The 13,337-nt window shown below is 45.0% G+C and overlaps 1 protein-coding gene across 1 annotated transcript in view; it reads left to right on the plus strand.

Moving 5' to 3' along the window:
- The first annotated feature begins 6,560 nt into the window (after window positions 1-6,560).
- The window catches only part of LOC115102712 (potassium/sodium hyperpolarization-activated cyclic nucleotide-gated channel 2-like), a 66,076-nt gene continuing 59,299 nt past the window's right edge, over window positions 6,561-13,337 (plus strand). The window contains exon 1 of the mRNA XM_029622943.2: window positions 6,561-7,735. Coding sequence (XP_029478803.2) covers window positions 6,561-7,735 — 1,175 coding nt within the window. The remainder of the gene's footprint in view (window positions 7,736-13,337) is intronic.

Consider the following 13,337-nt stretch of genomic DNA (forward strand, 5'->3'; position numbering starts at 1 on the left):
CAGTGGAACGTGACCATTATGTGAATCCATTATACAATATTTGCTAAGTGTTGCCATGCTGCAGAACACTGTTACAGCATGCTGATTAGTAACCCAATCAACATGGCTTAATTATGAGCTCAACCATGGAGCCAATCATAGCTCTGCTCCCTCAGGAGCCTTGTCCTGAAGGAGGAAATGGAGGAAGAGTGATGTCCTAGGCCGCAGCCTCTGGAAACATGTGGCCATTTAACACTTCTCACCCTGCCCAATGCACCCTCCTTTTCACTATGCGTATTTTATCGCCTTTTCAAAGATGGTACCTGACGTTGTACTGTTGACTCTTTATGTGCATAGTACAGTGTATTTTGTGTGTTCTTGTGGCCCAGCGTAAATATTCCCCTAACCGCTACCCCTAGGCTTGCACCTATTGTCCCTGAAGGGATCATGGGAACATTTCAATGTTATTTCAGACCAAGCAATGTGTCGATAAAGATTAAAGTATGTTTTAGTGTGTGAAGACCCCCCCCACCCAAGTCATGTCCTTATCAGTCCTGCTGGTGAGACTCATCTGTGTAAACTGTAGCTCTCCTCTCTACTGCTGCAGCCCTATCAGGCTAAACTCATTATGACCCATTTAGAGCAGCCTTATCTTTCTCTCTCTCTGTGTGTGTGTGTGTGTGTGTGTGTGTGTGTGTTTGGAGGTGGGAAATGAGAGAAAGAAGAAAGGGGTGGGGAAAAGAACAAAAATAGAGAGAAAGAGACCACCCTGGCCTGGTGTTATCCACACCGTCATCTGATTGGCTTCCTGAGAAGAACAGGAGGTGGAGGAGGATAGAGAAGTGTAAAGCATTATTCTTGTGTTCCTCTCACTAAACCCTTTCCTGCACATGACTGACATGTTTATTGTTACTCTATGAATATGTTATGACCAGTCTTCATTTACATTTGACGTTTTAGTCATTTAGCAGACTTACAATTCGTGCATTCATCTTAAGATAGGTAGGTGAAACAACACATCACAATCGTATCATGTACACTTTCCCTCAACAAAGAATTTATGATCAGGGACTCCACTGTCCTGGCTAGAGGGAAGCATGTTCCACCATTGGGGTGCCAGGACCGAGAAGAGCTTTGACTGGGCTGAGCGGGAGCTGCCCTCCAGTAGGGGTGGAAGGGCCTAGAGACCAGAGGTGGCAGAACAGAGTGCTTGGGTTAGGATGTAGGGTTTGAGTATAGCATGAAGATAAGGAGGTGCGGTTCCCCTTTCTGCTCTGTAGGTAAGCACTAGGGTCTTGAAGATGATGTGAGCTTCGACAGGAAGCTAGTGGAGTGTGCAGAGGAGCGGGTGACATGGGAGAACTTAGGAAGGTTGAAATCCAGGCGGACTGCAGCATTCTGGATAACTCGCAGGGGTTTGATGGCATAAGTAGGGAGCCCAGCCAACAGAGAACTGCAGTAGTGTATACGGGAACTGACAAGTGCATGGATTAGAGCCTGCGCCGCTTCCTGTGTGAGGAAAGGTCATAATCTACGGATGTTGTAGAGCAGTGGTCACCAAACTACGGCCCGCGGGCCGGATACGGCCCGTCAGCACATTTGGCCCGGCCCTCTGAACAATACCAGAGACGCTATCGAATTTTTTTCCTATTTGGCCTCCAGAAAAAAAATCCTAGGCCCGGCCCTGTCAAAGAGAGAACGGAATAATGGCGAAAAGGTTAGGTAAGAGAAAAATTGATTCAGAATGCAGGGTATTTAACTTGCAGTGGACAAACGATTTTTTTTTGTTCAATGCAAAGAAAAGGCTGTTTGTCTCATCTGTCAAGAGACGGTGGCGGTATTCAAAGAATACAATCTTCGCCGACACTATGAATCCCGTCACAAAGACAAGTACGATAGCTTGCAAGGCCAAATACGAGCAGACAAACTCTCAAAGCTAAAAAGTGGACTACTATCTCAGCAGAATACATTTGTACGCCAAGCTCAGCTGAACCAGGCATCCGTTCGGGACAGCTTTCGGGTTGCTAAACTGATAGCAAGAAGCGGTAAGCCTTTCACTGACGGAGAGTTTGTTAAGAAATGTATGGATGCTGTCGCGGAGGAGGTGTGTCCCGAGAAGAAAGATGCATTTAATGCCGTAAGTCTGTCGGCGAGTACAATCACCAGACGCGTTGAAGAAAATCGGGAGTAATGTATATGCCCAGCTGCAGCAGAAGACGAAAGAATTTGACTTTTTTTCATTAGCACTGGATGAGAGCACGGACGTGCAAGACACAGCGCAACTGCTCATTTTTATTCCCAGCCTTCATATCAGTTTGAGTTGGCTGAGTTACAGAACTGTGATGTTCTGAAATACGCATTCAAGCCCAACAGTCTCATTGACTTCTATGCCGCCCTCCCAAACGACACATATCCAAACATCAAAAAACACGCAATGAAAATGTCCACAGTTTTTGGCAGCACGTATATCTGCGAGAAAACCTTTTCTCGCATGAAACTGCTGAAAACCCCGATGAGATCAAGATTGACAGATGAACATTTGCATCAGTGCTTGAGACTGGCTGTAAACTAGAATGGAACCTGATATTCAACTTCTCACCAGCCAGATGCAGGCCCACAGTTCACACTGATGAACATACATAGGTAAGCTCACTTTTCTGACTTGAATGAGTCATTCTGAGCATAAACAAATATAATCATAATAAAATCTACTGGGATAAAATCCATCTTTACAACCATACTCGTAGTGAAATGTATTGTGCTGTGTAGGTGCTGTATCACTTAGTTCAGTTTCTCAACCTGCTTCTTTTGTGGTTTTCACAGGGAAGTTGATGAGAGAGAGCTGCAAACAGCGGTGTCTACAAGCCTACTGGAACCTACAAAAGGATTATAAGGAAGGAACACAAGAACTTTAAGAGACTGCTCATATGTGTCAGAGAGATTCTGCTCTGACAACTGAGCTGAACTTTTATCTGTTAAGATTGTGCATGGCACGACAGAAAGTTAATGTTCCATGGCTTTTTTTTCTATGAAGAACCCAGAGAGAGTTATTTAGTTATTATTTATTTCCTGTTTTTTCTGTGAAGAACTCAGAGAGGGTTATTTAGTTATTATTTATTTCTTTAATAGTGTTATTATTTGTTTCATGACTTTTTTTCTGTAAAGAACCTGGAAAGGGTTATTTGGTTATGTGTGGCTTTCTGGAAAACAATAAATTTTTTAAGCTCCCCTACGATCGTCACACTTTTTCTGTTACAAACTGACACCGGCCCCCCATCAGAGAAGGGAAAAGTTATGTGGCCCTCACAGGAAAAAGTTTGGGGACCCCTGTGTAGAGCATAAACCTGCAGGAGCGAGTCACTGCTTTGGTGTTTGCAGAGAATGACAGGGTGTTGTCCAGGGTCACACCAAGTTTCTTTGCACTCTGGGAAGGAGCCACCGTGTAGTTGTCACCCGTGGTGGAGAGGTCTTGGAGCGGGCAAGTCTTTCCCGGGAGGAAGAGCATCTCCGTTTTGTTTGAGGTTGAGCTTGATGTGGTGGGCTGACATCCAAGCTGAGAAGTCTGCCAGGCACGCAGAGATGTGTGTCACCACCTGGGTGTCAGAAGGGTTAAGGAGAAAAGTTATGTCATTGTCATTGTCATTTAAAAGGTAGCTGGGGTTTTAGCTTGATGTTGACCTTAACCACAGACCTGAGACCAGATTACCCTAACCCCAGTTTGAACCTAAACCATAGAAGGTTGAAAGAATAGCTGACCTTGTGTCAGTGGTTATAGCTGCAACTTCAAATTCTCACACAACAATGATGAATGTTGACACTGCTTCCAGGTCAGTCCCACCAGACCACCCCACAGCAGAATCTGCTCAACCAGCCTTCCATTCTGTCTCTCTCTGGGATTCCTCAGATCTCGTTGGATCTCTTCCAAGATCAATTATTATTTTTGGAACTCTGCCTTTTATGCAAATGAATCCAGAGCGTCATACTATACCAGGAAGTGGAATTGAGGCAGGCAGCCTCTGCAGAGCGAGAGACACTGTCTTGCAGCTCAGACTGGACCCGGCATCTCACAGACAGCGTCACTGTGAAAAGGTAAGAGACCTGCGGCAAGGAGACTTGGAACACGATAACCTAAATGACCGCAGGGAAACTTAGTTTAGTATCGCTGCATGAGACAAGTTCAGTGATTGCAGACAACCTCTGAATGTCATTGACACAGAGTGTGTGCGATCAGCGGCAGTGATTATGAAGACTGTGTGTGTGTGTGTCCTCTCATGCAGGTCCCATTGATACTGTAACAGAAGAGCAAGGTCTCAAAGTAGAAGGTAAAATATCAGGTTATATATGAAGTTATGTTCCAAAACATGATATATAATTTTGGGGGGGGGATGCTGGTAAATTGACATGAATTAAAAACACATCTTGTGAAAGAGAGAGGGCAATTATTTTCCCATCTTACCATGACATAGGCTAGTGGAAAGACAGACATTATTTTGTTTGAAATATATTGCAAGGTTATTTTATTTTAGAGAGACAAATAATCATGTTTTTGGGGCAAAACATCATATATCCACCCCAAACAACAGAACAATAGTATCCTGATTGGGTTTTAAACGTTACTTGTAATAAAGTAGCTATACTTAAATAAATGTTAAAAATAATCAACTATATTGTGCAAATATCACCTAGCTGATTTATTGTATCCAGAGGGAGCAGTTCTTACCATGTGTGTTTTCCTTAAGGACTTTTAAGCAACTTTAATTTTTTTATAATGGGGATTTTACAGTTTTTTTGATGGATAAATCAAGGGAAGTTTTTTGAGTTTGATTATATAGCCTACACTTTAGGGAAGGATTTTAGGAATAATAAGAACATTGAAAGTATGTCACAATTAATGTGCTGGTCAAGGATGGATTGATTCTTGAGTGACACAGCTCATTGTTTGCAGCCAGTATAGCCCATTATTGTTTTCCGTCGCTAGATCTTGTCTCTCCTGTTCATTCTCTTTTTTTTTTGAAGAGTTCCTCTTTAGACCAACAGGAACAGATATCACAGGCTCTAAACTGTTGAAGGGATCCATAACCAAAAGGTCCACGACACACAACTGCTAAAAGCTAACGTAACTCTAGGTAGCCACCGCGCGAGCACTTGAGAGTGACAGCCTAAACCTGCCAATGGGACTATGGGACTCCCAATCACGGCCAGTTATGATACAGCCTGGATGAGTTGAGTTGAATCAAAAATCACAGCACATATTGATGGGTACACTTCTTGCTTTTAGTTCCTGATTTTAGTTACTGCTTTGCTCCTATGGGTACACTTGCAATGGCCTCCAGTCCACCCATTATGCCATCATTGACTTGAATGGGGATGCCTGTTCTATTGCTTCTATTTGTATGGTCCCAACACTTTGAATACATTGCTCTGGATATAGCAGACTTGGCAATAAAGAAATACTGGCCACTTTTTCCCTAACCATTGATCTCCCTCAAAGGCATCCTTGTCTACTATCAGATCAGGAGTTGGGGTCCTTTTTCAGAGCTGTTCCTTAGTATCCTACTGTTGGTCTGGTTTGAACACTGTATGATTGATTAAATGCAATACGTGCTCAGCTCAGCTCAATGCTTGGATACAATTTGAGATGGATTGAACATTGTTTGTAAAGTAGTCCTGAAATAATAGTGTGGTTACAATAAGTTATATGGTTCTGTTGATGGTGGTAACATCAGGCTATAACTGGAGATAGAATGTAATCCTACCAGAAAGAATCATTTGGTGCCTGCGAACGCTATGTATCTGTTCACTGATATCCTAATCTAAGGTCTGGGTGACTGTACCCCTCTTCTTGGAAAGCTTGGTGTAAGATGAAAGCTGTATCTTTGAAGATAATCTTTAATGAAAACCCAAATATTTAGATTCAAGGACATGCTTATAAAAGATGCACGGCTCGACCCAGACGGCCTCCTCCCCTTATCTCTTGATTTCCATTCCCTGAAAGTTATGGATGCCTATTGGAAAGTTGCTGTTACTGTGGGAGTTCACCGTCTCATCAGTGCAGATGAGTTGAGGTAAAGGAAAAATACTAGTATCACTTTGAGGTCTCTTTCAATGTATTCCACCTGTATGGACACTAGAGGGGGCTACACGCCTGTTTGACATATTGTCATTGAAAACACCCTTAAAAAATATATCATTGGTTCATTATGACGTTTTAATATAGCTTTTGAATGCTGTGAGTCATTGACCCTAAAGGACTCCACATTATGATTTTAGCTGAAAGCTTGTTGAATATTTGGGAAGTTTGATTGATTAGAATTTCATTGCAGGTTAATTAAATAAGGCCTAAGGTTTACAGTATCTTTTGTCGAATGTGACTTAATCACAGAGCAACTGCCATCAAATTTGTATTATATGTGATAAAAGGGAAACTATCTTGAAGCGATGCTTACATGATCTCTGAAAGTGAGCACAGCCACAGATACCTGCTCTTGTAAAGTTTGCAAAGAAGTCACGTCCACCCTCCCTCTCTCTCCTTTCTCTCTCTCCCCTCTCCTTTGTTCCTGATTGGTTTTCTCTAAAGATAAATGGAGGCACAATTTGACATGCCCATGGACAAGAAGGCGACCATGAAAAAGAAGGCTGCGGGCGGAAGCGGATGTAGTCACATCAGCGCGCCCAAAGCTGCCGCGTCCAATTGTAGGAGCAGCAACAGCGGCAATTGTGTTGACTCTGTCCCCGCTGCTGCTGCCAGTCAGAGCTTCCCAAGTGTGAAGCAGCTCGTCGTGGCCAGCAACGCAATCATGGACGAGGTGGAGGATGGTGAGGAGGAGTCCAAGTTTCAGCATCCGCGGCTGCGCCGAGCCGGGGGGAACAGCAGTAGCGGTGGTGGTGGAGGCGGAGGAGGTAGCATCAGAATGAAGAACTTTACGCCAGGAGGGGGAGCCGTGGCCACGGCTACCAGAAATAACTCTACAAACAACGAGCCCAGCCTACTGCAAACGGAGAACGCGCCTGCTGCCACTGAGCCCACTGTAGCATCCAAAGCGATTGATACCACAACGTGTCTGGGAGATAATGCCGGGCGCGGCGAGACCAACAGAGTGGCAGGGGCGGAGACGTCTAGAGCCGCCGTCACACTCGAGGTTTTAAATGCGGCAGCAGGTGATGGTTGCAACAGCACCGCTCCAATTTCAAGAATGAAATGCAACAAAAACGGAGAATGCAGGAGGGACTCCGGGACCGGGAGCCTGCGCTCGATCATCTCCAACAAGACTGCCGGGGCGGGTAGGGCCGAAGACGGAGGGACCCTTAGGCGTGGTGCCTGTAACTCAGCCAGGGCCAGCATGGATGGCTCCATGACAATCTCCACCACGCAGGGCCATGGGGAAGTGGGCGCAAACCCCGGCATCACCCCGGTTTCCACCGGCGTCCCCGAGAAAAAAGACTCCAGGGTGTCCTTCTCCAACGCGCCGAGCAGGAAAGCCTCCTCATCGCTGCATGGCTCGACCCAGACCCAGACGACCCAGCAGCCCAGGAATTCTGTCACCTTCCAGAAGCCCGAGGAGGGACCCCAGATCCAGACCGAGGATGCCGAGCCCGGCGGAAGCACCTTCATGCAGCGACAATTCAGTGCCATGCTGCAACCTGGAGTTAACAAATTCTCCTTACGTATGTATGGGAGTCAAAAGGCGGTGGAGAGGGAGCAAGAGCGGGTTAAATCAGCGGGCAATTGGATTATCCACCCCTACAGTGATTTCAGGTAAGGGTTAAGTGCTGCGGTTGGTATCTGTGAGTGTGCATGTTGGCATTGTCATGGAGGGCCTTTGTTTGGCCCCATAGCACCATCAACAAGTTATAATGAGAATCCAGGGGCCCAGAAGTAGAATGCCTATTATCAATGTGCATTGTGCAACACAGTCTATTGTCATTAGTTGTTATAAACCAGACATAATAACCCATTTTGGCCCACCTGTTCTGGCTGGTATTTTAGACTATACATTTCGATTACATTTTATTGAATGGAACCCATCTATGTAGTGATTTTCATTCAACAATAGGAAATTAACAAAGACAGTTTTTTTAGTCGTGCTTTTTAGTATATTTCAAAGACAACCTGAGCGCAAAGCTTTTTGGCAAGGTATAGGCTTTATGAATAGCGATGATATCGTGTCCTTTCAAGGTTGTAAACAACAGCCCTCTGTTGAATGTCTGGGATAACCAACCAAGCCTCGCATCGATCTCATTCAGAACAATATGCTAATCTTAACCCAACATTATTAAATCACGCCAATTACTAGGCTATTTACCGTGGGGCTAAATTAAAATATGGCTTGTTTCGAGCAGATGTTAGCGTCGTGGCCGGCTGTGCTCTAGATCCTTGACTGACAGGACTGCCGGGGTGTGTGATGGACTCAGTAATGGAATGTCACCTTGAGCAAAGTGTGCTAAAACCTCAAGCATGCTCACTCGAGACATATCCGCCTCTATGACTCCCCAGATCAAGCATTTGAATAATGCTTTCCCTTTTATCACGGTTTTATCAGCGATAAGGAGAATCGACATCTCACGCCTTTTGACATACATATGTGGGTCCTCTCGCCTTTGAGAGGGTCATTTTGATTATGAAATGCTTTACTTTCGCGAAATGGGCCCATTGTATGCAGGGTCATAGAATTGCATCTTTGTGCCACTGAAGTTCGTGATGGACACATTGGGCGCTTCCTTCCCTCGTTTCAGCACCACTCGCGAGTGGACAGCTCCCGTTTAACCAAGAGTGGAGCTGGCAGCTACTTTTAGCTACTTTCGATTCACACATCGCGCTGTTTCTGCTCAGCTCATGTTTACGTATCTGAACAAATAATGTTGATTCAATACAATACTTTATTGATACGTATCCAATATGTATGTTTTGACTGTATAGTTTCGAAGAGAGACCAGAATTACAACACCAGAATTACAAGTCTCTCATAGGAGTAGGCATGCCCATAGTTCTCACAAATAGCGTCACTTACAGGGTTAATCAAATATGATATTATTGTGGTGTAAACTGCAGAGCTGTGTTCACTATCTCTAGGTACACGGTTAAGACCTAGTGCGTCAGTCGCAGTGTAATGACTCAGCGTTGCACCTGCAGCGAGCCCCCTATGACTGCCCGGCCATGAATACTCTTATCAATGAAAACAAGCCTACTAGCCCTGTACTTCTGACTGTCATCATCAGCAGCACCCAACCGTTTAACCCGCTCTTTAAGCCTCGGCTCATTGGATTTTACTGAATTAGTTTGACCAAAATACTAGTACCATTTCACTTAAGCTATTTTCTTTTCCCATGCAGTTTATAGAACTATTCATAAACCTGCAATTAAGGCATATGCTGCTACTGTTGTTGTTGATAAGAAAAACAACATAGGCCTATGTTTACTACAATAATAAAACGCAAATATATACACTACATGACCAAAAGTATGTGGACACCTGCTCATTGAACATCTCATTGCAATGTCTTGGGCAATAATATAGAGTTGGTACCCTCTTTCCTGCTATAACAGCCTCCACTCTTCTAGGAAAGCTTTCCACTATATGTTGGAACATTTCTGTGAGGACTTACTTCCATTTAGCCATAAGAGCATTAGGGAGGTCGGGCATTGATGTTGGCTGATTAGGCCTGGCTCACAGTCGGCATTCCAATTCATCCCAAAGGTGTTTGATGAGGTTGAGGTCAGGTCTCTGTGCAGGCCAGTCAATTTCTTCCACACTGATCTTGACAAATAATTTCTGTATGGACCTTGCTTAGTGCACGAGGGCATTGTCATGCTGAAACAGGAAATGGCCTTCCCCAAACTGTTGCCAAAAAGTTGGAAGTACAGAATCATCTAGAATGTTATTGTATGCTATAGTGTTAATATTTCCCTTCACTGTAACTCAGGGATTTATCCAGAACCATGAAAAACAGCCCCAGACTATTATTCCTCCTCCACCAAACTTTACAGTTGGCACTATGCACTTGGGCAGGTAGCGTTCTCCTGGCATCCGCCAAACCCAGATTCGTCCGTCGGACTGCCAGATGATGAAGTGTGATTCATCACTCCAGAGAACGTGTTTCCACTGCTCCAGAGTCCATTGGCAGCGAGCTTTACATCACTCCACCCGATGCTTGGCATTGCACATGGGGATCTTAGGCTTGTGTGCGGCTGCTCAACCATTTGTAAAACCATTTCATGAAGTTCCCGGTACACAGTTATTGTGCTAACGTTGCTTCCAGAGGCAGTATGGAACTCAGTAGTGAGTGTTGCAACTGAGGACAGACAATCTTTATGCGCTTCAGCACTTGGCGATCCTGTTCTGTAAGCTTGTGTGGCCTACCACTTCGTGGATGAGCCGTTGTTGCTCCTAGACATTTCCACGTCACAATAACAGCACTTACAGTTGAGCAGCTCTAGCAGAGCAGAAATTTGACAAACTGACTTGTTGGAAAGGTGGCATCCTATGACGGTGCCAAGTTCAAAGTCACTGAGCTCTTCAGTAAGGCCATTCTACTGCCAATTTTTGTCTGTGGAGATTGCATGGCTCTGTGCTCGATTTTATACACCTGTCAGCAGCGGGTGTGGCCAAAATAGCCGAATACACTCATTTGAAGTGGTATCCACATAAACAAAAAAAAAAAAAAAAAGAAACATCCTCTCACTGAACGAGCAGTATGGCTGGTGGCATTGTCATGCTGGAGGGTCATGTCAGGATGAGCCTGCAGGAAGGGTACCACATGAGGTAGGAGGATGTCTTCCCTGTAACGCACAGCGTTGAGATTTCCTGCAATTTACAACAAGCTCAGTCCGATGATGCTGTGACATACCTCTCCAGACCCTCCACCTCCAAATCGATCTCGCTCCAGAGTACAGGCCTCTGTGTAACGCTCATTCCTTTGATGATAAACGCGAATCCGACCATCACCCCTGGTGAGACAAAACCACGACTCGTCAGTGAAGAGCACTTTTGTCTGGTGAGGACCTGCCTTACAACAGGCCTACAAGCCCTCAGTCCAGCCTCTCTCAGCCTATTGCGGACAGTCTGAGCACTGATGGAGGGATTGTGCGTTCCTGGTGTTCCTCGGGCAGTTGTTGCTGCCATCCTGTACATGTCGCGCATGTGTGATGTTCGGATGTACCGATCCTGTGCAGGTGTTGTTACACGTGGTCTGCCTCTGCGAGGACGATCAGCTGTCCATCCTGTCTCCCTACAGCGCTCTCTTAGGCGTTTCACAGTACGGACATTGCAATTTATTGCCTTGATCACATCTGCAGTCCTCATGCCTCCTTGCAGCATGCCTAAGGCACGTTCACGTAAATGAGCAGGGACCCTGGGCAACTTTCTTTTGGTGTTTTTCAGAGTCAGTAGGAAGGCCTCTTAAGTGTCCTAATTTTAAGCTGTAAGTAAGTGTCCTAAGTAAGCTGTTAGTGTCTTAATGACTGTTCCACAGGTGCATGTTCATTAATTGTTCATGGTTCATTGAACAAGCATGGGAAACAGTCTTTAAACCCTTTACAATGAAGATCTGTGAAGTTATTTGGATTTTTACAAATGATCCTTGAAAGACAGGGTCCTGAAAAAGGGTCATTTCTTTTTTGGCTGAGTTTACTTCTGTATATACAGTGGGGCAAAAAAGTATTTAGTCAGCCACCAATTGTGCAAGTTCTCCCACTTAAAAAGATGAGAGAGGCCTGTAATTTTCATCATTAGGTACACTTCAACTATGACAGACAAAATGAGAAAAAAAATCCAGAAAATCACATTGTAGGATTTTTAATTAATTTATTTGCAAATTATGGTGGAAAATAAGTATTTGGTCAATAACAAAAGTTTATCTCAATACTTTGTTATATACCCTTTGTTGGCAATGACAGAGGTCAAACGTTTTCTGTAAGTCTTCACAAGGTTTTCACACACTGTTGCTGGTATTTTGGCCCATTCCTCCATGCAGATCTCCTCTAGAGCAGTGATGTTTTGGGGCTGTTTCTGGGCAACACAGACTTTCAACTCCTTCCAAAGATTTTCTATGGGGTTGAGATCTGGAGACTGGCTAGGCCACTCCAGGACCTTGAAATGCTTCTTACGAAGCCACTCCTTCGTTGCCCGTGCGGTGTGTTTGGGATCATTGTCATGCTGAATGACCCAGCCACATTTCATCTTCAATGCCCTTACTGATGGAACGAGGTTTTCACTCAAAATCTCACGATACATACATGGCCCCATTCATTCTTTCCTTTACACGGATCAGTCGTCCTGGTCCCTTTGCAGAAGAACAGCCCCAAAGCATGATGTTTCCACCCATGCAACTCAGCATTCTTTGTCCTCCAAAAAGTTATATTTTGGTTTCATCTGACCATATGAATCAAATCAAATCAAATGTATTTATATAGCCCTTCGTACATCAGCTGATATCTCAAAGTGCTGTACAGAAACCCAGCCTAAAACCCCAAACAGCAAGCAATGCAGGTGTAGAAGCACGGTGGCTAGGAAAAACTCCCTAGAAAGGCCAAAACCTAGGAAGAAACCTAGAGAGGAACTATGTGGGGTGGCCAGTCCTCTTCTGGCTGTGCCGGGTGGAGATTATAACAGAACATGGCCAAGATGTTCAAATGTTCATAAATGACCAGCATGGTCGAATAATAATAAGGCAGAACAGTTGAAACTGGAGCAGCATCACGGCCAGGTGGACTGGGGACAGCAAGGAGTCATCATGTCAGGTAGTCCTGGGGCATGGTCCTAGGGCTCAGGTCCTCCGAGAGAGAGAAAGAAAGAGAGAATTAGAGAGAGCATATGTGGGGTGGCCAGTCCTCTTCGGGCTGTGCCGGGTGGAGATTATAACAGAACATGGCCAAGATGTTCAAATGTTCATAAATGACCTGCATGGTCGAATAATAATAAGGCAGAACAGTTGAAACTGGAGCAGCAGCACGGCCAGGTGGACTGGGGACAGCAAGGAGTCATCATGTCAGGTAGTCCTGGGGCATGGTCCTAGGGCTCAGGTCCTCCGAGAGAGAGAAAGAAAGAGAGAATTAGAGAGAGCATATGTGGGGTGGCCAGTCCTCTTCGGGCTGTGCCGGGTGGAGATTATAACAGAACATGGCCAAGATGTTCAAATGTTCATAAATGACCTGCATGGTCGAATAATAATAAGGCAGAACAGTTGAAACTGGAGCAGCAGCACGGCCAGGTGGACTGGGGACAGCAAGGAGTCATCATGTCAGGTAGTCCTGGGGCATGGTCCTAGGGCTCAGGTCCTCCGAGAGAGAGAAAGAAAGAGAGAAGGAGAGAATTAGAGAACGCACACTTAGATTCACACAGGACACCGAATAGGACAGGAGA

The sequence above is a fragment of the Oncorhynchus nerka genome, linkage group LG20, assembly GCF_034236695.1.
Source record: "Oncorhynchus nerka isolate Pitt River linkage group LG20, Oner_Uvic_2.0, whole genome shotgun sequence".
NCBI lineage: Eukaryota > Metazoa > Chordata > Actinopteri > Salmoniformes > Salmonidae > Oncorhynchus > Oncorhynchus nerka.